At 43.0% G+C, this 24,287-nt stretch overlaps 1 protein-coding gene across 1 annotated transcript; it reads left to right on the top strand.

The window, feature by feature from the left end:
- Positions 1–11,472: 11,472 nt before the first annotated feature.
- On the top strand, positions 11,473–21,332 carry SCNN1D (sodium channel epithelial 1 subunit delta; the record flags this gene model as incomplete). The annotated part of the gene is made up of 12 exons (XM_082329208.1): positions 11,473–11,789; positions 12,646–12,898; positions 14,416–14,609; positions 16,086–16,189; positions 16,612–16,775; positions 17,359–17,457; positions 18,076–18,193; positions 18,740–18,818; positions 19,359–19,416; positions 20,173–20,228; positions 20,573–20,648; positions 20,919–21,332. The coding sequence occupies 12 exons, from the start codon at positions 11,473–11,475 to the stop codon at positions 21,330–21,332; spliced, it is 1,932 nt and encodes a 643-aa protein (XP_082185334.1).
- Between the last annotated feature and the right edge of the window lie 2,955 nt (positions 21,333–24,287).

Here is a 24,287-nt window from a genome sequence, read left to right as displayed (position 1 = left end):
TCATTCTTCACAGAAATCATTTGCAATTTCATAGCAAGTTTTTGTGACAAAATATTTTTTCTTACTTGTTTGAAATATTTAGTCCTACAGGGAGATCCTGGCTGAGCTGACCAGCAGTTTGTTTTCCTCTGGTTAGACACAAAATGAGCCTCATTGAATGGGCTGCTTTGCTACATTTCTTTGACAAATATGCCTCTGCCTTGGTTAGACACAAAATGAGCCTCATTGGATGGGCTGCTTTGCTACATTTCTTTGACAAATATGCCTCTGCCTTGACCTAGAGGAATTGTCTCCAGTGCTGACAGGAGGAATTGAGCCTTTTGATGGTAAAATGTTTCCTTTATAGAGCTTACTAAGCAACACAGAGTAAACTTAGCCTGAGCTATAAATCCTTGCTCTCCCACTCCACCCTCTGATCTGTTTTTTCCTTTATGTCCATGAAGAGAAATGGGCACGCACTGAGTGCCACTGCAATGATTGGAGCAGACAGGGTGTAGAAGCACATGCAGCCTTTTACAGCCAGATTCTGATCAGTTCACGTGTCAATAAACAGTTCGCTTATCAATGCAAACTTTTGGAGATGCTGCAGCCTTTCAGGAAGACACATCTTTGAAGAAGAGGAAGAAGCCTTTTGGAACTATTGGTACAAATAATGCTTAGAATTTATGTCTGCAGCATAGTCTCTGGGTAACTTAATAATAAATATATGCCGGACATTATCAGAAATAAGAGTAAGGCAGCATGATTTCCTATGGCACCCAGAATAACGGAACAATATACCATCTCACAATTTACACTGAATATTCAGGACAATGTGTCCCAGAGAGTCTTCTCCTGAGGGGTGCTCAGGGCATATTCTGAAGTCTGTGACAGATTAAAGGTAATCTGCTTTTGTTCGTCCCAACAGCAATAAACCCCAATCTTACCCTCTTTGTAGTTCCACTGTTGTGTTTAATCTTTAGTACACAGATGTGTAGTGCACAGTATTCTTTGACAAAGAACTAACCTGGCTGCAGTGGCAAGGCAGGGAATGTCTTGGACAGAGTTTCACAGGTAATTGCTGATGATCTGTCAAGTCAAAGTCAATGTTCAGGTTTTTAATGGAACAGAATATGAAGTTGATATTTGCTGCCAAAACCTGCTGGAAGACTCCAGTCAAAAATGCCAGGAATAATGAGGAAAACCAGGGTATTTTATGTTAAGACACTATTCAAAATTAAATAATACAAAATGCATTACTTGCATTGTAGGCCTGACTGTCAGTCGTTGTGTGACAAGTGAATGCATTTTCTCAAAGAGAAGAGAGAATTTCAGAAAAAATATCAGGTAAAGGATATAAGCCCGCATGATGTACATTCACGTCTGGAGGCACATTAAATGGCCTGCATTGCAAATGCAAATTACAAGCGTTCTTGATCTGTAGACCTCTTTATGACAAATAGGTTTAGAAGTGAAAATAATCTCAAGATCTTCTCCTCTCATGCTGATGAAGTGAGAAGAAAGTCTATTACGTTAAGCAATGGTCATTGCAAGGAGCTCATGTGATGAGGCTGAAAGCTAAAGGCTGAAATATATGAGATCTGATATAGGCAGCACGCCTTGCACATTGTTGGAAAGTATCTGCAGGATTGTTAAATGCACAAACAATTCTGTCATCTGTTTGGCTAATACAGGAGTAAGTACTGATCATCTTAAAATATCAGATGAGATCTAGGAATATCTCTTAAAAACATATTTTTAAATACTGTAGTATGACTACGACCCATCCTGTTGCAATTAACAAGCAGTATCAAAGCAATAGTCATCCTCGTGCTTACAGGGCAGCTTACATCACCAAAGCTTTATACAAACACCAATTAACCCTCTCAACAATGCTGCAAAGTGTCATTACGTCTGTTTCAGAGATGAAGCAACAGAGAGAGGCAGAAAGGTTTGCCCAAGATTGCACAGCAAGAGAAGAGAAAAGTTCAAGCATTTAAGGCTTTCAAGTTGGTATTTCTTCGTCCGTGCTGTGGCAGACTCTACCCTTGTCTGTGGCTGGAGTTTTGTATTTATTGCCATTGCTTTTGCAGTTCTGGTGGATAGGGAAAATTGAATATCTTCTTGTTGCATTTGCTTTTTGTTTTGGTTGGGTTGGTTTGGTTTTTTAATGTGCTAGAGACTGGACAAAATCTCCTTGGCAAGCAGGGACCCTCCAGCAAACAGGATGTAGACTTTAAACAAACAGTTGTGAAGAGCTTGTAGACTGCTGCCTTTATTTGGGTTTTATATGGTGCTGATGGGGTAAATTCAGTGAGAAAACATCACCAGGCCAGTTTAGTTCCTTTTGGTTACAAACCATTCCTGATCTAACTTTTGGGAGTTGCTTGGGGACTTCTGTGGTGGGTTTCTGTTAGTGCTGAACAGAGAGGTCAGACCAGGAATATTTGTGCTGCTCAGGTGGACTATTCATTCCACATTACTCATGGTGAGGTACGGGTCATGGAAGTAACATGGCAGCGTTTCTACTCTGTGATTGGCTAATAAAGCTTTCCTGGGCATGACAAAAAATTAAAAACAAATGATTAATAGTAAATCTTAGGGCTTACTGGCTAAGTACAGTGCTTTCCATGTGAATAAGCACACCCTAAACATCAGAGCAACCAGACCCAGAGCACAAGGACATTTGTAGGTCTCCCAGATAATCCTCTGCAAGTTTGAATGCGTCAGAAATAAGTCATCTATGCAATCCTTGCATCGGCCTAGCATTTTGGATCACCTTTGGCATCATTTTACAAAATTATCTATTTTTTAACACCAGGCCTTCTCTTCAGCCACAATGCCTCCCTGAGGGTTTACCTGCATTTAGAGGGTTATTACTATGCTTTTTAAAGTTTTCAGCACTGGCAGCCTGTATAGCGCCATTTCTATGTTTGCCATTGGGGCATCAGGGCCATGACTTCGCAATTACCAACTCAGGCATGGACAGAGATGTTTTATGAGAAGGTGAAGGAATCCTTCAGAGGTTGCTGATGGAAAATACAGTACTGCACCTGAATTTAACCCAAAAACCATCCATCTACAGAGGTATGACAGCTGACACAGCCACTTATATAATAGCTAGTTTCAGTTACTGATTTGCTAATGACTGTTTTGCCCTTGCGCAGTTTGTTCCCGGTTTCTTCATTCCCCTCCTTCCTAGCTGCCATACTGTAGTACCTCTTCCTCTTGTTGACATCTGTTCTAGTTCCCAATAGGAAAGTCTGAAGTTATTGGATTGATTAACCCCAGTGAATTGCTACCAAGCATTGCGTTGCAGTCTCTCTTCTGGGTGCCGAGAGAAGTAGGGATCACCAGGGGAGATCTGCTTGCCTATTGCCAGAAGACAGGAGCCAGAAGTACTATCTACCACTTTCTCCAGGAGCCTGGACAACTCTTGGGGAGATTTGGGATGGAGTTATGGTATCTGTGATTCCAGGATGGTTGCATCTCGCACGTCCACAGAACAAGCAGCTTTTACTGGTGTTCTCCAACCTCCGCCGGATCTAAATGCATCAGCATTCCTACAGATACTGTGTCTGAGCTGGAGTAGGATAAAAAAAAAAAATAAATCCACTAGCAAGCAGGATTTCACCAGCCTGTGAATCTTTGAAATTGGCCGAGGGGTTGGCAAGTCTGAACAGGTGGAACAGCATCTATGAAGGCCTGTGACTAAAGAAACAGAGAACAGGAAGAGAAACAAAAAAGCAGGTGTTATCCCAGAGGGATGACAGAAGCAGCTACAGACATCTTACTCAGAGAGGTGAGTGAGTGGAAATGAATGCTTGGTCATACTGGAAGCAAGCAGGATTTTGCTACTGAGGCTGCATTTTTTAACCCTATGCGCCTCTGGTGGAGGCTTAATGAAAAGCATGGGTTACGTGGGGCCTCTTCATAACAAGGGGTGTAATTAAGGAATATTTAAATGGCTGGTGACTAGCAGAATATGCATGTGCTCATTGCTGTGATTTCTGAGTTTTGTAAGGATGTGCCAGCTAGCTTTAGCCTTGCTAACTCAGGCACTGCTGGTGATAAAACCAGAGCACTAGGGAGCTCAGCACAAGTCAAGGAGTGTTTACCTACTTCCCTGAGCAGGTTTGGCAGCCTTTGCAGCATTTGAGGCTGCTTTGGCTAGATGCAAAACAGTGCAAAAGGGAAGCCAAGTTACACCAATGCTATCCTATTTCTGCAGGCATAGCTCACTGTGGTTTCAAGATCTAGATCCCCTCAGCCATGGCTCAAAGCATCACACAAGCAAAGCAATGAGCGTTGGGATTCCCAGAAGAAATTTTGGTGAACAGAGCTTCAACACAGAGATTCCAGGAGACAAGGAAAACACCTGAAAATCAGAGTCAGTTCAGGAACATTCGGGGCAGGATCAAAAGGAGACATTAAGCAATGTTTGGAAGCTCTCCAGGACAGGGACTGCCTTTGTTCTGCCTCTTGCATAGGACTGAACAAGCTGTCAGCACTTCCATAATACCTCTGAGTACTGCTCCTTTCTCTAGTCGGACAGCAGAGAAACAATTTTATGTTCTGCTTTGAAAAAATGACAAAGTGGTTCTGGCTAGTAAGAACTGGGAAAAAATACAGGAGGCAGAGCCTGATGCGTACACAGCACAGCCAACCAAGAAATGCAGAGAGGAAACACTGGGAGTTTCCTTTTTCTATAGTTGCCCACAGAAGTTTGTCTGCCTTTGAGTGGGAGGAGGAATAGACTGGCTCATCCAGTGGCCATGAAGCACTGTAAGGGAGGTTCCACAAAACCAGAGGAGACAAGTCACACTGATTTCGGAGAGAGGAAAACTGGGTTGGTATGCTGTGTCCTGTGTAATGAGAGAAAATGTGGGAAGATGGTTTGACGGAGTAACCTGGAGCATTCCAGGAGAAAAAACGCCATTCATGCAGGAGCAAGTGACGTGAGTAAAGCAAGATTTGCTAAAAATCGAGATTAAACTGTAGATCTACAAAGCCTGATAAAGGCAGGAGGGTACAGGATCTGTTCCCTATCCCTTCCACTGCTGAAGAAAGTGGATGCCAAAGGTTGCTTTTCTCAGCTCACAGGCTGAAGAACAATATAGAGAAAAAAAGTGGGGAATCTCCAGAAGACACAGGTGAATTGAGGAGTAATAGAAAGGAATGAAACACTTAAGTGTGAGAGAGCACGATAATATGAAACAAATGCAACAAGGGAGAAAGTTAATAACTGAAAGACAGTTTGTGTGGTTAGTGGACAGCAAATTACAGTGAAGTTTACCGTGTGGTATGGCAGCAGGGAAAGCTGCTGGAAGTGGGGGGATTGTGATGTGTCATTTCTGTTTGCTAATTTGTTTTAGGCCTATAAGTGCAAGCAATTTTCAACCAACTCTGAAAGTCTTCATGAATGAGTAGCTAAAGTGTCCTCTCTTGTTCCTACGTAAGCCAAAAAGAGTGTGATTTACACGATTAGGAAAAGCACTCTTATCTGCGTCGTCAGACTCACCTCACTGCAATTCAGTGTTCTCACAAGAAGTCCAGACACTATGGCACCTCTTGTTTTGGACACTTAAAAGGATATTGGACAAAATATTAATATTTGAGCTCTAGAGGACTAGCCAGTCCCAGCAAGAGGGACTAGCTAGAGGTCATCACTAGGCTTCTCCAGTTCGATCTCTCTTTCACTCAAGCCTGTAAAAACAGCAAATGTAATAGAGGGCAGGCACACTGAATGTTCTGCGTGCTGATCATTGCCTGGGCTGTTCACCTGCTTAGTGTCTAATGATAGCCAAAGTCAGTGTTATGAGAGAGGTTTACTCTATAGAGAACAAAACTTTTCATGTGCACCAGCTGTAAGGAAATATTCAAGGATAAAAAAAAAAAATGATTGCCTGGCAGTAGATTTCCCTAAGTGCCCGAGTCCCTTCCACAAGGAACAATAATTCACTGAGTAACTCTTGCCCACGTGAAGTAGCTAAAGTCTCTTCTCTCTGCCTGCAGGATACTCTTTGTGCCTCTCTCCTGTTACTCTGAGCCAGTGCTGATACTAAGGCAGGCACATATTCAAAGGCATGTTGTACAGTCTGATTTTCATTTCTGTTTCAGCAGTCTATCAAATAGGTGAGAACTGTATTATCATCCATGCTGAGTATGCACAACAATCAAGGCTAGTGTAGAGCCAAGGGTCAAGAGTAGAGTTTGGACAGTTCCTTTAATGTGTGACAGCAGTGTAAATGCTTAAAAGCAAAACGACAAAATTCCTTTGTTTTGTTTACCTGCACTGTCTTCATCAACTAAATGGGATGTGATTCCATCAATCTCAACTGGGGAACAAATCGCAATTCAGGGAAAGGGGTTTGAAAACTTACAGCGTGAGAGGCATCCTTCCGTGTAAAGCATAACATGTCCAGAGGGTGTATTCAACCATGGACATTTGCTGCTGCTATACGGAGCACGCAATATACTTCTTCCCTCATACATACTTACTCCTTCCCTCCATTGCAGTACTACGAGCACTAATAAACATTTTCTGCCCCACTGAAAATAATTATAGCATAGCCTTTTTGCAACCCTAAAGGACTTTCTCATGAATGTTATCTCCATAATCTGTTTCTGTATTTTGAAAGAAACACCAACTTACTTTTTAACCAGCGAAAGAGTTCTCTTCCCCTCTCCTCCCAGTTCAGGGCACAGGATGACAAATGAGCAAGTGCAAACAGAAATGGTATCTTGCTTGAGGGACAGCCTTGTCTGCACGTCCAGTTCTTCTCCCTTTCCTGCAGGAAAAATTCATGGCTGGCTCAGAAGCTCTTGTTCTGATGTGTTACCAGAGAATCTCTACGCTGAGGCCTGCAGCCATAATGAAGCAACAGACTTTGTCTTGTGTATGTTCATTGTGCAATAATTTCATTGTCAAGGATATATTGTTGCCATTTTCTATTGCACAATATAAAATGAAGAGAGAAGGGTGGGGGACAAACAAATGGATGTGACAGAATTAGGTTTTCAGTGTTTGAGGTTTTTAATGAGAATTTAACTACTTACCTCTTCACTGATCAGTGACAAGTGGCTCTGCTGTAGCTGTTCATTCAAAAGCCAATTGGATTTTTTTTTAATCATAAGTTTAATTTTTACACCCCAAAATACTGTCTTCTTTTAAAATTTAAAAGATTTTCCAAATATTTTTAATGACATTTTGTTTTAATACCAAAGAAAGAGGGGTAAAACATATTCATAGCAACTGTTTAATAGGATTCACATCTTTTAGAATAATCATTTTAAAATTTGAGATGAACGTCCTACGTTTTGTTTTTCTAAAACAAAATTCAGCACAAAACAATTGTTAAAAATGTAAACAGGATTGAAATCAGTCAAAATCAGAAGAGTATGTTTCCCCTGATCTTTGTCCTTTCTCCCTTCTTTTTGAATTCACTTTCACAAGAAATTTCAATCGTCTTTGCAAATGACAGTATTTTGCAACTTCCAATGTAATAGAAAATCCAGTTCCAGCCAATTTTAAAAGGCAGGCAGGAGCTCTGCTGGTCTGGTTTGGAGCTCTAAACATTAGCCATATCCAGAGCATCAAATATTTTCATATAACAAGCTTCTTGCAAAACCAAGAGCTGTTTTTGAACTGGGCAGATTTCAGTACTAATTATTCAAGCAATCTGAGGCGCTTGTGTTTTAGCAGTCCCAGAATTCCGAATCTACTTCTGCATTACTTATGCAGACTTTTGCAAGTCTTAACTAAGCAGTGTTACAAAACCAAGGTGTTCTGATTTAAATTGAGTGTCATGGTTGATTTAGTCTATTCAAGTCTCAGCATCTGAAGAGTTGAATTCTTAATGGGTAGGGGATAGCCCACTACGAATGAGCAATATTCTTGGAGAAGCAGGAAGAAATCCACTGCCACGTGCGCCTTCGACTGAGTAGCTGATCATTTCAGATTACACTGAGGTATGTAATTCCTCAAGCACACCTGTGGAAACCTTAATGGCTGCAATTACTAGTGATCATGCAAGCCTCTGGAAACCATGAAAAGAAGGCAGAAAGCTAGTTCCTTGATGAGAAAGTTCAGAGCGGAAAGAACCTTACAGGATCCATGGTTACTTCCCTAGCTATTTGTAGGAGTTATGGCTAAAAAGCTATTCTAGCCATTGAAAAAACAATGAACACACCATCACCACTCAAACCAACTTTAACTCAAGCGTAACCTTAATGTTAACTTGTTTATCCAGTTCATTCACTTCCTATTATTCCCTGGATCATGCTTTGAATAATTTCCATGATCTGTTCCTTAAGTCCTGCCCCTTTTGATGTCATCAATTTGATCCATATAGGCTGGACAGCTCACAATGTATCTTCAGTTAGAAAAGGAAATCTGAAAGCTTTGGACCAAGTCTTGTCTTCTGTTCAGGATAGAGCCGAAGGCCGAGTTTAGTGGCTACTCTTAAACACTCAAAGATAGACTTTCTGCCAAGGTACAGTGGGGTGTTTTGCAATTTGCTCTTAGTTGTTTTACCGATTATTTCTGTGTATATGTATGATTGATATGTAGATATAGATATCTATACACATGGTTAAATATTTGACTACATGACATTCACGTGTAAGTGTTTAGTATGTATTGAGCATTGAGTTGCTGTGATAATACATGAACATGTACTTGTTTGCCGCTGCTGTGTAACTTCCACTGACTTTCTTATAACCTGCAGCCTCTCTCCAGGCACTTACCGCAGACAAGACGGGCAACTGGTCACTGTTCCTGTTACATGTTTTAAGTCCCTGACTGCAATTGTTATGTTAAATAAATTAGTGGTAGGCTGATCTGGGAAACCGGTGGAGAGGGGATGTTCTGTTGCCTGTACACATGTGTTCTGAAAGATTCCCTCTGGGGTTTTTTGCATTATCATATGCTTTTTCATTCTAGTTATTTTAAGAATGCAGATTCAAATGATGTGAACTAACTAGCCATAGCCTTAAAAGCGCAGTCAGAATGGCTGAAACTGTGGGTTGTCTCTGAAAGCCGTGGTTTGAATGTTTACAGGTGGCTTTTTAGATTCAAAATTATACATAGAAAAAGTATGTTTGATAGATTTCATTTAGCATTCACTTTTGCTAACTATTGCCTTTTATTCTACTTTTTCTCATTAGAGCAAGGCTGACTAGTGAGATTAATACAACAGTAACAAATTAAATTTTCCTGTTTCAGCCTCACACAATTTTCGTTTCTATCTTAAAATACCATAAATATTTAAGGACTCGTTCAATATATTTCTTTAACATACCCTGCAGGCTTATTTTCATTTCTTCTTATCTAAATAAAATGAGAAAGAAAGAACTGAATAAGATAAAGGTTGAACATACAATTTAACGTAAGAGCTTAATCTGAAAAATGTGTAACAATAGTGGGTAGGAAGAATACCATGGATTCGGTTCTGGAGTTTGCCACAGATAGTCCTTTCTGACTGAAGAAGCCTTCAGCTGTAAGGTTGGCTGATAACATTTGTAGCAGCCGTTGAGAGCACTATGGCTCTGGGTTGTCTGTGTGGGAGTAACAGTTTACATATGCACTGCAGAAAAATGGTGTTTCCTCATAGCAAAAGTGGAATCGCTCTTTTCCCACTTCAATTCTTTATTGCACAGGTTTTCTTTTAATTGTTCATGCCCTTTTTTTAATATTTCACTCTGCGTGGGCTTCCTGTATTTGTTCAATGGCAAGTATATCTAAGAAATTTGAAAAATAATTTGTCATATTTAATTATAGAAGTATAAACAAGGTGCATATTCCTTTGAGTTAATTTTGTATTATTGTTAAGCAGCATCTTAGAAAACACAAACATGGTATGTGTTATGGTCTTTTGAGAAAATAACTTGTGATAAACTGGGTGTCCTTGTCAGATAATACACTTTTGGGGGCTATTTTAAAGCTAATCTGGTATACAGCTTCCAGCATGCTCTTCACTGCTTCAGGATTATTCCTAATCTTTCTGACATGAATAGGTACACTGAAGAGACTGTCTTAGCAGCTTGTAACTCTAAGATATCATTTCATATGAAGTGTCCTATTCCAAGGACCTTTGAAATAAAGCCGTGTTTGCAAATGGAGAGGTCTAGTTGAGGTGAAGGCGTTGCAGGCCAGGGCACTAGTGCGTAGCAGCTGGGCTGCGGTAACCCCACCGGCACCTCAGGCTGAGCCACCGCCAAACGCTTCGAGGCCCATAACTCGGTAAAGGGCCTGAGCTTTCGTTTCCTTATCACATAGCCCACTTGCAACAATTCTTTAGTTATTTGTGCACTCCTTGTCTCATCTTCAAACTCTGTTACTGTCTTTACAAGATTTTTATTTGGAGTTAAGGTTGGACCAGAGTGGTGTACTCAGTAAACTTCTCTTAATAGCATAATAGGCAGGCTGATTCACAGAGTGCTGTAATGTTGGAAACTCACACGTTACAGGACTTGATGTCACGTTCAGTAAGTGGAACTATGTCAGCATTAGTCCAGTGTCCCAAACCGGTACTAAAACCTAGGAAGATGTCCTCCGTCTGTGCTGGCTAAAACATATGAGCATAAATATTGTTCATACTTTTATCAGCATAAAATCTGAAATTATCTAGAGTAGCATAGTAGATGTTTTACTTACTGTGACAAAGGAGATATGGATTTTGTTTTCCAGTTATCCGTTCTTCTTGGGTGATTTTCAGTTTCTGTTCTTCCTTTTCACTTCTGTAAAACAGAGAAAAGGAGAAGATTTTTAGATTCCTGGAATAAACTATTTATCTAAGAGATAGGTGGCAAAATTTCTGTCAAGAGCAGTAATTAATATTTCTGTGGCCTTCAGAAACAACGCAAGAGCGTTTTATTTCAAGTAGTATCTGCAATGCTTTATCCACATCCTAATTTGGTTAATCCCCTCTGTGCATTCAGTCGAGGTGGTGTTTTTCTCCACTTCCTTTCCTAAATACCTGATTCTGCTCATCTGAACTATGAAATACCTACTATATTATAGTCTTGTTTCAGGCCTATAGGCCAGCATGTTTCACTAGCAATACGCTGATAATAACAAATTAGTTACAGATCTGTATTAATGCACAGTGACATAATGTTTCAGAATTAAATATTGGCCCTTAGTGTTCTTAGAAAGAAGAAAACTACACAGCCCTTTGGCTGCAGACTTCTCAGCAGCTTGTGTGTTAGTCACTTTAACGTTGCATATCCATACTAACAGAGAAGTCATAGTGTAAGTGTGGTAGAATGCCTGAAGTTACGTCGGCAGCGGTACGCAGAACATTTGACCTCTTTGCTACTTCCTGGTGTCCAAACTCTGGAAAGAGATGAGTCTCAGCTCACAGTTATTTTCAGCTTTTGCTAATAACAAACTCATTGGTGCCCTTTTCCAAATAGTCCCTAGGTTGGTCTTTCTAACAAGCTGATAAGATTTTTTTTTTCTTTTTTATTGAACAGAAACAGACTTAGAGGATGGAGCAGGAAGTGGCAAGAGAAGAAGAGAAGAAAGAAGGCTTAATTGAGTTTTATGATTCCTTCAGGGATATGTTTGAGTTCTTCTGTAAGAACACAACAATCCATGGCACCATCCGCCTTGTATGCTCAGACAGCAACAGGATGAAAACAGCTTTTTGGAGTCTGCTTTTACTTGCCAGCTTTGGCATGTTGTACTGGCAATTTGCACTTATGTTCAGCCAGTACTGGGCCTACCCTGTTGTCCTGACCATGTCAATGCATTCAGAGCCCAAGATGTTTCCAGCAATTACCATCTGCAATCTGGACCCATACAGGTAACCTGTGCTTTCCCCTTGGCTGTAGTCGTGTCTTTACAGTCCCAAGGGTTCAGTAAGGGTCAGCAACCTTATGACTGCAGCCCGGAGAAGGCTGAAGGTAGAGGGAGGTCTCCCTGCCTTACAGGGGTGGAAAGGGACTATTGTTCCTTCCAAACTGGTTTTAAGATAAGATCTTGTTGGGAATTGTGCAACAGCATGTAGCAGTTTATTTCATGCACTGAGTCAGGATAGAGGGAGCTCTACCTTGTGACTTGATTCAAGCTGCTAACTGATTTTGTGCTCTGATAAAAACAGTCTTTCCCTGAAAAACATGGGTACTGTATGTATTCGTTTGTAACTAAACTACTGATCTCTGGAATGATGCATGCTAGAGCTGATTCTGCTTGGTTTTTCTCACTGCAGAATGGCCTTAAGGAAAAAATATAACTTGTACAGAAGTCTGCATGGCCCTGCTTGTCAAACGAGGCTGATATAGTAGTGGCAAGGTATCAAGAAGTTTCAAATTACATAGTAAAGGAATTATGTCATTTCCTCAGAATAAGTATCTAATTGTCTGACAGGAAGGCCAGTTTGTGCAGCTGATGTTGCATGGCTGCAAGTTCTGAGGTTTTCAGTGGAGGATCCAGCAATTGGAAATCCAGCTACTGGAGCTCCTAATAAATTAATTGATTGAAGTTAGGTATGCTAAGCATAGGCACCATAATTGCTGGCTTTTCTCACACAGACATCAAGGTCTGCAGAGACCCAGGGAGTAGCCTTTCCATAGATACTGTGAGGGTACATACAGTTAAATCCTTTCTTTCTAATACAAACGTGGATATTCCCAAATAGCTAATATTTCTGTTCCTTGCAGATTTGAACTGGTTAGTGAACATTTAGTTCAATTGGATCACATGGCAGAGGAATCTATTGCTTTTTTGTATGGCATCAACACATCAGCCAGCTTATTCCACATGAATGAGAAAAACATCCACGTGAAAGATTTGTCAAGCATAGGAAATCTCAGCAGATCTAGCTTCAAGCTGAGCCAAAACTTCTCACTCTTGAGAATGTCTGATCACAATAACAGGTCAGGGAAGAAGCATTCCAGCGTGGGCTTCAGGCTGGTAAGTGTGTGTCCTCTTTGAGATTTTAACCTGGCTTCAGACACAAGCAGCAAGGACTGGCTGCTCCCTAAGGGACAGGGGGAGAGGGGGAGCCTGCCGGCAGGGCAGGACAGGACAGGGGCCCATCCCACAGTACCTGAGCAAGCGAGCAGGGAAAGCTCACAGATGGTAGCCAGGTCCAACCAAGAGTCCAGCTCATCAGGCAAGTTCATGGCAATGAAGCAGGTTCAAGATCAGGGCATGAAGTTAGCCCACTGGATTGACAGGGTCCGTGGTGAGGCAGGAGCACAGCAGCAGCCTAGCTGGAAAGCAGCAGCCCTACAGCACAGCCCAAAGAGGGACTGAAGGCCCTGAGCTGAGCTTAAATGAGCTCCTGGGCCCATGGGCAGAGGGTGTGGGTGGAGGCTCCAGGTGAGGCTGCTCAGGGCCTGTAACGCCTATCAGTGCAATCAGGGCCCTGACAAAGATCTCACAAGGCGCATTCAAAAAAATGAGTGAAAAAATAGATAGTTTCAGTGCTGTGCAATGACAGCTTGGAGGATGTTTCAGGAGAGTCCATCCCTGCCTCTAACAGTTTATGCTGATGGCCAGGATTCTTGTGAAGTAAAACAATAGCAACATCAATGGTCCGACACAGCCCACCCACCTGTAAAGTCCTTCTGGTAGTGACAAATTCAGTAGAGAATGGTAGCAGCAGGCTATGGGAATCATTGTACCCCTTTCTAAAAATATACAAAACATCCAGACTTAGCAGGTGAGCCTAGAAATAAAAGAGAAACAACATGCAAGGATTCCCCCAGTGTCTAAATGCTGTGGTACTGGGGGCACTAGAAATGTTGCAGATAAAACTAAAGATGGCAATAATAAATCAAGGCGATGAATACGATAAATGTGTATCTGTGACTTTGGAGAAGACTGCAAATGCTTCAGATTCTCCATATCAAAAACAGGGTTAGCATAGATCTAAGAGTGGAAGCCATGAGAGAGAGATTGATGTGGCTTGAAAGGCCAGCAATTTTTGCCTGATTATTATCGTCCTGCCCTATCCTGAAGTCCTTCACCAGGCACACTTTCACCAGAATCTGTGGGTGTTCACCTGTCTAAAGCCTGAGTAAGAACAAAGAAAACATCTCAGGACTTGGTTCATGATTCATGGGTTCTAGAGAATCCCCACCAGCCCTGTCCTTCCTTCTCCCGAGGTACTTGAGTTTACTTGTCTGCTCTCTTCTGCCTCTTTTCCCTTGCACTCATTCCCCTGAGATGAAGTAGCACACCTAATTCAGCTTCAAGGAGAGAAGGTGCTTAGCACATAACTAGATGACCTCCAGAAGTCCCTTCCAACCTCAGCCATTCTGTGATTCTGTGATAACTAAAATGATCACAGGCTTCGCTTTCTGGAAAAACAGAGGTTCCCCTTGTCCCTGTATCCAGTATTGCCTTTACCCCCTGATCTCTGTTACCCTTAGGCTGTCATGTCCTCGCTGTGCTGAATGGCTCCCTCCCTTCTTTTCTTCCAGTGCAATGCCACAGGTGGGAATTGCTTCTACAAGACCTATTCATCTGGGATGGATGCAATTCTTGAATGGTACAGGTTTCACTACATGAATATCATGTCCCAGCTACCAGTTATAATCAACATTTCTGATCATGAGGAGCAAATAGAAGATATGGTCTACTCCTGTCAGTATGATGGGGAGCCCTGCAGACCCAGGTATGTTACTTCTTGAGACGCTGTTTGTGATTTCAGCAGAACTCAAGGACTTGGGAATCTGAAACTGAGCCTACACTTTCCGGCAGTGCAGGCACTGTACCTCATGGCATACTGCCAGGCTTAGCCCTTGTTGGAGATCTGACTGAAAGAAAGAACAGCCTTCCATGGTCAGAGCATGGGGCTAGGAACCTAGAAATCAGAATTCTGCCATGGCTTGCCTCTATGACTGTGAGTTAGTGTCTTAGGGTGTCAAAGAAGCCTAAGAGAAATTCAGCAGTAATTAAACATTTACTGGTACAAAGATGCATTGACTGCATTGAATGGTAAATGATTAATGTCTGTCTGCATGGGAGGAAAGGAGCAGGAATCCTCAAATATCCAAAGGATAAATGTGGGATCTCTTTTTGCTGTAACAATGAAAAGGGAGGAGAGAGGGGAAGAAGGCTCTCACGACTCTACTGTAGCACTTGGCCCCTGAGCACGCGGATTGTTCTCAACTATTACGCCAGGAGGACTCAATGCCACAAGGGTCAGATAGTCTTTTTGCATCCTTTTGTCCCTAGAGGCTAAGAAGTGAGCCTGCTGCACATACCAAAGCAAAGGTGTTCCTTCTTTTCCTGCGTGCTTACGGTCTCCACTGTTGGAAGCTCTTCCAAATACAACTGACATACACCACCCAAGACAATGCTGTGCCTCAGGCACACGTGAGCCATTTGCTGGCCTACTTGTTTTCAGCTGATGACTTGAACAAAGTTAACAGCAATGCACTCATCTGTGACACAGAATAAGCAGAAGGCAAACTTAAGTGTTTTTCTGAGCACTTTCAGCAAAGAGGAGAGGCGTCTACAAAGTTTGTTGTAGATCATTTTACAAGATAAGGTCCTATCTTGTCTTTCCTGGAGGAGATTGACTCTTGCATTCTTCTGCACTTATTGTTTCTGATGCTTTCATGTAATATATCTCTGTCTGTGCACTTGATGGTGAGCATCGTCGGTTTTGTACCTGTGTTCATCCAACTGTTTTTAAGAACTCTTATAAACTGGTGGAATGTGGAGGCTGACTTGGCCAGGGAAGTTCAGCATGATCATAATAAGTGGTATCATTTTTAAGAAAACAATGAAAGAGATAATCTATTTCTCCTAATGATTAGAGCACAGAACTGATGTTTCTCCTGTTGATTAGAGCACAGAACTTCAACCTGCCTGGTTGTTGGAACAAGCAGGGAAAAATTTGGTCTACTTGGTGGAAGAAAAAGCAAGTCAGAACTCTGAATTTGGCTCCTATGTTTGCCACCCTGGCTGTAACCTTGGGTGAGCAGTGAATCCCTGTGTACCTGATTTTTTTCCTTGTCTCTAGTGAGTTAACAACTCCTTCCCATCGCACTCCTGTACATACGCACACAAAACACGTCCTACATAGAAGTAAAGGTATTGCTACACTCATAATTAAACCCATCAAAATCTCTCTTGATTTCAGTGACTATGTTCACTTTCACCACCCAGTCTTTGGAAGCTGCTATACTTTTAACAGCAAGGGAACAGACCCTTTTTGGACAGCTACAAAACCAGGAATTCCTTACGGTATGTTATTTGGCAAAGGGTGGGAAGAAGAGCTAAAGTGAATATAATTTGGCTATAGATTAAGTATATATCTTCTATGCATGACTTACAGACGTATAGCCCTCTCTTCTAGCCAGGTGGCACAAATTATGTACTCTATTTGTTGCTTCACTAGCCACACATATATGATAGCCATATCAGCCATATCTTAACTTATAGCAAGCAGAATATTATTTTAGTTTTCAAGCAGAATATTATTACGGTTTTGGAATAGGCTGGTGCAATTGCTACCTGACTGCTCACCAGGTCTCTAAGGAAAAAGAATGGCTCTTCTGTGAGCTAGAGGCAGCAATTTGATCAGTGCTGAGAATTCAAGATGTGGTGGTGTTCCTATTTTGGCCCAAAATAAGTTGTTATATGCTTCCCTTGTCTTTGGTTTACAGGACTTTCCCTTATCCTGAGAGCAGAGCAGAAGGATCACATCCCACTCTTGTCTACAGTAGCAGGTGTGAAAGTGATGATACACAACCACAATCAGACACCATTCCTTGAGCATGAAGGCTTTGACATCAGACCAGGCATTGCAACTACCATAGGCATTCAGCAGGTTAGCCACTTGCTCAAGGGCATTGTTTCTTTTCCTTCTGATTGCAGAAAGTTGTGAGGAGCTGAACACTGCGACTGACTCATACAACGGACTTGTGGGACTCTTGTGTTCGCTTCTCGACTGTGCATGTATATTCATGCAAGCCCCTTTTCTCTCTTCACTGTGCTCAGGTTGCCATGGGTAAAACAAAATTATTCCAAATGTGCAAGTGGCCTTTTGGTCCTCAATACTTTGGGGCCTGATTTGTTTTACACTGAAGCTCTTACACCTCTTACATCTTGTTCCAGCTCTACACAGGGGTTGCATGGGTACATTAGGATTAGAACAAGCATTCAGAAGTGATTTAGTTATTTTGACATGGTGAGTTACTGCTTGTCAGCTGAACCAGTGCCTGACCATGTGCACTCTCCTACCTTTGCCCTGTTACTGTGTATGTTTAATTAGCAAGGTATAGTTTGGCTGCTCACATGTATTGCTACGCTTCTTGTCCTTTATATGACGCTCCATCCAGTTAAGTTTAGATGGTGATGGCTAGGTCCAATTAAAGCTCTTAATCACTCAGGCCTCTTTTCTGTGTCCACAGGATGAGGTGAATCGCCTGGGGGGCAATTATGGGAAATGCACGACTAATGGCAATGATGTGAATGTTAAACTCCTGTACAACAACTCCTACACCCTGCAGGTATTGTCAGAGGGGCTGGCTGAGGCCCCAGCTTATTCAGAGTGGATGAATAGCAAACAAGTCATACCTTACTCTCCAGAGAGCTTTTACAAATCAGCAGGTTCATTGCTGGAGGTAACAGAAAGATCCATGCCCCTCTGAAAAGAAGCTCACAAACAGGGTGTTATAACTTGGAATGTGTTTTACTGAGTGAGGGATGCTCACTCCCAGACACTGGGGCTCTTCCCTCCTTGTAACACAGGAGAGATCAGAGTGAACCAGTCAAGGCAGCTGGACTGTTCTAGTAGGACATTCTTGGGCCATCAGGTCTTTATTTGTGCAAGTAGTTGCTCCTGGCTCTAGATGCTTAGGCTGTTTAGCTGAGATGTTACTGGGCGTAATGAAACAGGGAGCTGGGGAAAATTCTGTCTCACTGAGTTCAATACTGTCTTCAGAGGCAAAGCCAAGGAAAGAAAAATGAAAACCTTTTGCATCATCATGCCCTAGTAATGGCTGGTGTCTTTTTGCAGGAACGAAATCTGTACATTGTCTCCTAGCAGCTGCATGCTACAGACTGAAGATGGGGGCACTTGAGAATTTATGGCTTATCCAGTCTTTTATGCCTTCTTTGTTTTCCAGGCTTGTTTGCATTCCTGCTTTCAGCACATAATGGTTCGAAAATGTGGCTGTGGTTATTACTACTACCCACTGCCTCCCGGTGCTGAATACTGTAACTACAATAAGCAGCCTGCATGGGGTAAGAGCAAGACTGCTATCTTTTCCGTGTCGGAAGGGAACACCTTCCTACAATAGTCACTGGTTACATGACTCCTTAGATTACTGCCTTTCTACTCGGTGCGTTTCCTGCTTAGACTCTTTCCTCACATCACTGAATCCAGCCAGATGGCAGACGCCTCTCTGTGTATTTGCATGGATATCAAGTTAGTCCATAAAAAATCTTGATGCTATCAATCATCCCACTGTTAAGGATATTAATATAGGGTCAAGCTCTTTCATGTTACCAATATTAGCGGCTGTGCTGGTGTAAGACAAAGCTTTGAATAACTTCTCTTGGTTTTCTGGTTGGCCTGTCCTCAGCAGATCCTTACAGGGAAAGCACCTGCACTGCACACAGGGGATTAGCTCGGCCATCTGGAACCGTTCCAAAGTGAGAGTGAGGCAAAACCAGATCTCTCTGAGAGAGTGCTCTATGCTTGGGAAGGCCAAGTGAGGGCAGAGGTTTTGGTAGCCTTCTGTTTCCCAAGGAAGTGCCTGAGTGTGTTCCTCCCATTTCTTTCACCAGGTCATTGCTTTTATCAGCTGTACAACAGGCTCAGAAATCATCACCTGAATTGTTTTGACCAGTGCCCCAAGCCTTGCCGGTAGGTCACAAAAGTAGAGCGCAATAAATGCCAGCTTGCAGAGGAAAATTACACCAGTGGAAATGTAAACAACTTAGTGGAAAATTTATGGACCAATTGGCCAACTGAATTTTGGCATTTTTTAAACCAGAGATTTTAGTTTGATGTTTGAACCCCAATGCTGAGAAAGGAAAAAGATGAAAGCATTAGATAAATAAGAACCTTGTGTGTGCATGACAGCAGAGAGGGGAAATTGTTTTAATCACACTGAAATGTTTTATTAAGCCCAAACCCAAATTGTTTGTGTCATTTTTCAGTCTGTATTACTTTTCTTGGTTCACCTTTTTTGTTGTAGGTCAGTTTCAAAATGGAAAGACATAATTTTTCAGGCAACCTCTGGTTTCATTTTCTAAGCTGACTTACAAAGCTTTCTCCAAGGTTCTTAAGAGCTGCTCCTGGAACTGCTTTGGGCGAGTAGTTAGCAGTGTTAAATTCCTTCGTGTATTCACTTTTAAATGCCAAGAGCCATAGTGATCATAATCTCCATTTTTATCTTATCAGGGAATCACTGTACAAGGTGTCTGCTGGGACAGCTAAATGGCCATCAGCGAAGTCTCAGGTAGCCCATACAGACAACTGCTCTGTTTAGCGGGGATACTGTATTTACTGTGGCTGTTGCAATGTTAAACTTGAGGGTGAAAACAATGGTGCAGGCAGCAGCAATGGAAGTGGGAAATAAAGCAAACTGGTCTAAAACCTGGGCCCAAGGGAATGACCCTGTAGTTAAGATGCCAGATGAAGATGCTAGAGAGGTACACTCAGTTCCAGCTCTAATCCAAACTTCCTTGTGACCTTAAGCAATTCGCCTCACTGCCTTAGTTCCCACCTACAAAATGGTGTTAATGACTTTCTGCTTCCAGTGGGTGTTGTGATGTAACAACTCATTTATTACTGTTTGTGAGGTGCTGCAGCGCTGCAACGGAAACTCTGTGAGTCAACAGATGACCTCTTACCATTTCTCATGTTCTAATGTTAAATGGGCATTCAGGCTGTGTGACCAGGTCATTAATAGATGTAAATACCACCAATACATTTTAAAAGAGGAAATTATTAGGTGAGATTGCCATTAAAGGCAGAATTTAAGAACCAGAATACTATACACATCTAAAATATCAGTGTGCATTTCCTTGCTATTCTGGCAAACATAGCTACTACTTGATAGCTATCACTATATGTTATAAACCAATCAGTTACATCCTTTTTTATGATTAGAAATAGCCATTTTAGTGCTTATGAATTCTACATATACAAAATATTAAACATACAAAAACTCAGAAGACAGGTATGCCAATAACATACGTATACTCTGCTGCAGGACTGGATCCGCCAAGCTCTAAGGCATCAGAACGGATATAACTCTACCAGCAACAGGTTAGTCACTACGAGAAGGTACTCCTGTTCAAACGATGGATTAACTCTTCACCTTTGCAGAATTTGTAGATGTTAGACTGGAAAGGGAGGACAAGGGAAAAACGTACAGGGTCATCCAAAAATTTCCTGTCTTTCCTCACAGCACTGTAAGAGACAGTCACTTCTGTAACATTTTTGCAAGCTCATGTTAAACAGCCTCAGGAGGACAGCCTGAGTGAGCGGTGAAACCTATTGCCTAGCAATCAGCATGTCAAATCGAGACCAGAATGCCAGCGGTACCTTCCACCAGGTGAATGACATGTGGACATCCCACCATTGCTAACTGCTCCCTTTCTCCGATACAGGAACGATATTGCCAAGGTGACAATCTTCTACCAGCAACTGAACTACCAGTCTGTGAACGAGTCTCCTTTACTCTCAGTAGGTTGCGCTACATCAGCTCAAACCAGTTACCTGTCATTCGTTACGGTGTGCTGCCTGCGGTTGGAGGGAGGGTTATTTACAGCCCCCAACATGGGATGGGATTATTCTTCTTAAGGAAGAGACAGAAAATTTACCATTTTGCACAGTCACACAAAATTACTCCCCAAATGGCAGGCAGCTAACTGACCTGCTGGCAATATGCAATAATTTCACGTTCCCGGAGCTCTGCTGTGTTTGATAAACACAACCCTTTGATTCTTTCCACAGGAGAATCTGCTTCTGTCCAGCATGGGAAGCCAATGGAGTCTCTGGTTTGGATCCTCGGTGTTGTCTGTAGTTGAAATGTTTGAGCTGCTTATAGATACGCTAGTCTTGTCTCTCCTCTTCTGCTACCAAAGGTTCAGGTCAAAGAAGACGTTGAAAGTAGCTCACACTCCTACCATCCCCAGCGTGAGCTTGACCCTAGAAAACTACCGAGTTGTGCAAGAAGAAGCTGGAAAAGGTGATGATTCTGCTCATACTCACCCTTCTGGAGTGACTATTGCCATGGACAACAACAGTGACCTGCTTCTTCACCCCCTCTCCAGCAGGGTGGAAATGCCCGAGCTTTGCCCAGACGTGGTGTTTAACGGATTTAGGTACACGAAGGAGGGCGCTTCGGAAGGGGAACTGAATAGCTAAGGAAGTGTGTGTGTGCAGGGAGAAATGGGAGACTTGAAACCCCCCTAACGCTCAGGTGCTGTCAGAAAGGTTGCGAACAGAAATGTTGTGGATCCACTATCTGTGAGCACCTAAACACCACGCTGCTGAGCTTGGCAATCCTCCTCCAGCTATTACAAGTTCATTATTAAACCACCCGCGTGTCCTGGATTCAGGCATCAGGCAATGTTCTTTTGTTCCTAATGAGTATCTGGGGAGGGGAGAACTGTACTTCTACTCTCTGGGACAGCCCTCGAGTCCTCATAAAAGCCTATTCATAGCTTTCAAATTTTAAACCCCTGTGAGGAAATCAGCCTGTGGCTTCAGACAGGCCCGTCTACATTTCACAAAGGTACTCAAGAGAGAAGTCAGCCTGGCTGTTAATGGAAGGGTTTCCAGTGGAGGCTGAGGAGCGTGGGCTCGTACCAGGCAGCGTTGCCTTGAGGATAACAGAGCATGGAGTAACAGGAGGTGGCTCTGGTCACAGCTTTGCTTCCAAGACGCCCCTCTCTCCTTAACCTGTCACGGTTGCATTTTGAGGACGGTGCACAGAATGCTGCTGGTGAGGTGCTTTTAGACTTATCCCAGGTTATTTCAAATGAGACTCACTATCTTAGAGGAAAGGAAGAGAAGAAATGGGGTTGATAACTTTTTTATGTCACGGACGAAGCATCTGATTTATTTGGAAGATTAAAATAATGCTGCGTTTTTGTTGCAGTCCATTTATAAATAGAGATGTTTTAATGTTAATATTTGACAGTAACTTATGTGTACATAAAATCACACGTTTATTTTTTGATGATGATGTTTGCACAGGAGCATTTTACTCTGTTATAATCTTGTTTATGCCTTTCTGTAGAAAACAAGAGTTAACAAGAAATCGATGAGCTTTGTTTTATAACTTTTTTAAATAATAAAATGCTCTGAATACGGACTATGAATGGAGGTTTAGATTGACTTCGTTTTGCCTTCAACCAATATTTGGGTTTGTTACTGCCTAATTTTTACTTCTAAGTGTTGGCTCTGGAAAAGTCTTCTTCAAAATGCCCAGACCTTACTTGCGGAAGCCTAAATGCGTAGGGCCAAATCATGAAAAGAATTTGGTTCCAGACACAGAGGTGGGATCCTGATAGCCTTCAGTTTGCTGCTGACATCGCTGGAAGCCAAGCACAAAGGTACCTCTGAAAGTCTCACTTTTTTGCTTGAGAGCCTTCTAACAGCCTGGAGATCCTCCCTGCAGCGCTCCCCACTGGCTCCCTACGCCTACCCCTGCCCCTCTGCTGGGTTTTTTCATTCACAAGGAGAATCTGCAGAGACGTAGACCAAACCCAGATGAATTGTGCTGCAGTAACAGCAGCCAGGTTACAAGGGATAGGAACACGTGGGCGATTCAGCCTTTTCTCCGGGTCTTCTGCACTGGGACGTACAGCTTCCTTGCGGACTGGCGAGAGTGATTTTATGCACTACTGCAGTCGGAGTGGCCCTGCTGAGAAAGGACACCGTGACGAAAAAAGCACTAAGGACGAGAAAGAGAGGAAAGGAATGAGGCTTCTAAGCAGAACAACTGGGCATGCCCTGGGAATGCAAAACTCAAGCGGATGCCATGCAGTCATTTCGGAAAGATGCCTTAGGTATCCACACGTCCGTATGTGTGTGTACGCATACGCTTCGCTCGCAGAAGAAAGCCCCGCTCCGAACTCCCAGCCTTGTTATCGCTGGGACTAAACGGGAAGGCTGAAGGCAACTGGATGAAGGAAAAAGGAAAAGGAAATGGATGAAAGAATCTTTATACTGGTCCCAATGCAGAAAAAAAAATCACTACCGGATTCTGCATCATGTAATATAATTTCCAGGAGGAGCCAATTTTGGGACAGAGGAGCGCAGGACCAAGGATCAAGTGGCGATGCCTTGTCTCGTGGTCAGATTTGGGACGAGAGGTACGTGGCGATACAGGACGGGATCTGTTAGCAGGGGCGTGTGCCTCGGTTTATGCAGGTGCAGACCCAGAAGAGCAAGGGCTGTTGCAAGCCAGGAGGGAGATGCCTTGGCAGCATGGCGTGTGGGCAGGGAATGCCTGTTGGTAGCACGGAGACATGAGACTGGAAGAGGAAAAAGGGAGGGGGGTCACTATGGGAGAGCGACGTGGGGAAAATTTGCTTCACATCTGCTTGTGCCACCTTTAGTAGAATAAAATAATGATTTCTAAGCTAGTGGAAGCATAGGTAATAGGTATCCAGTTTGAAGGCAGATTAGAGCGATCTTCTCTGAGGGTGTGGACTAATTTTCAGCTTAGTAGCTACCTCTTTATTACAGAACACTCCCGTAGCCTGCCGCAGTTGAGAAATCAGCCGCACAAATTCTTCATTGGGGTCATACCTTCGTGCCTGTGTATCATCATCACCGAAATATCTGTCCTCTTTGGAGCTCCTTACACCTGAGCTGTGCATTTCCAGCGTGGAGCACAAACCGAGGCACAACCGGGAGTCACTGTTAGAACCACGCAGCAATGCCATAGGAAGGTATCGATCCGGAGTCCCAGCTCTCGACTCCAACCGCCAGGCCATCGTTCTTCCCCGACGGAAAGCTGCTATGATACCTGCCATAGAAATTCAAGCTGAGCCGCTGGAAATGCAGCAGGTTGCTTCAAGTCCCTTTCCTGCTGCAGGCCGCACCGCAAGCTCTTCTGCAAAGGCGAGCAGAAGGCTGCTAGCGGTCCGAGGAGCGGCGGCCCTCCTGCAAGCCCGTCGTCCGGAGCCCGGCAAGGGGAGGGGAGCCCAGGCCTTCCTCTGGCCGCGCGTCCCACCGCGGGCAGCAGCTCTCCTTGCGTCCCCGTGGCCGCCACGGCTTCTGCAAGCTGCATTCTGCAAGCTGCCGGTTTAGGGAGACGCTCGGAGGCTTGTCTCTTGGAGAAGCATCTTGCCAGAAGGGCTGAGATGT

The sequence above is a fragment of the Platalea leucorodia genome, assembly GCF_965183815.1.
Source record: "Platalea leucorodia genome assembly, chromosome: 17".
Taxonomy (NCBI): Eukaryota; Metazoa; Chordata; class Aves; order Pelecaniformes; family Threskiornithidae; genus Platalea; species Platalea leucorodia.
Note: the sequence above shows the minus strand (reverse complement) of the source record. Positions and strands in the feature narration are given on the sequence as shown.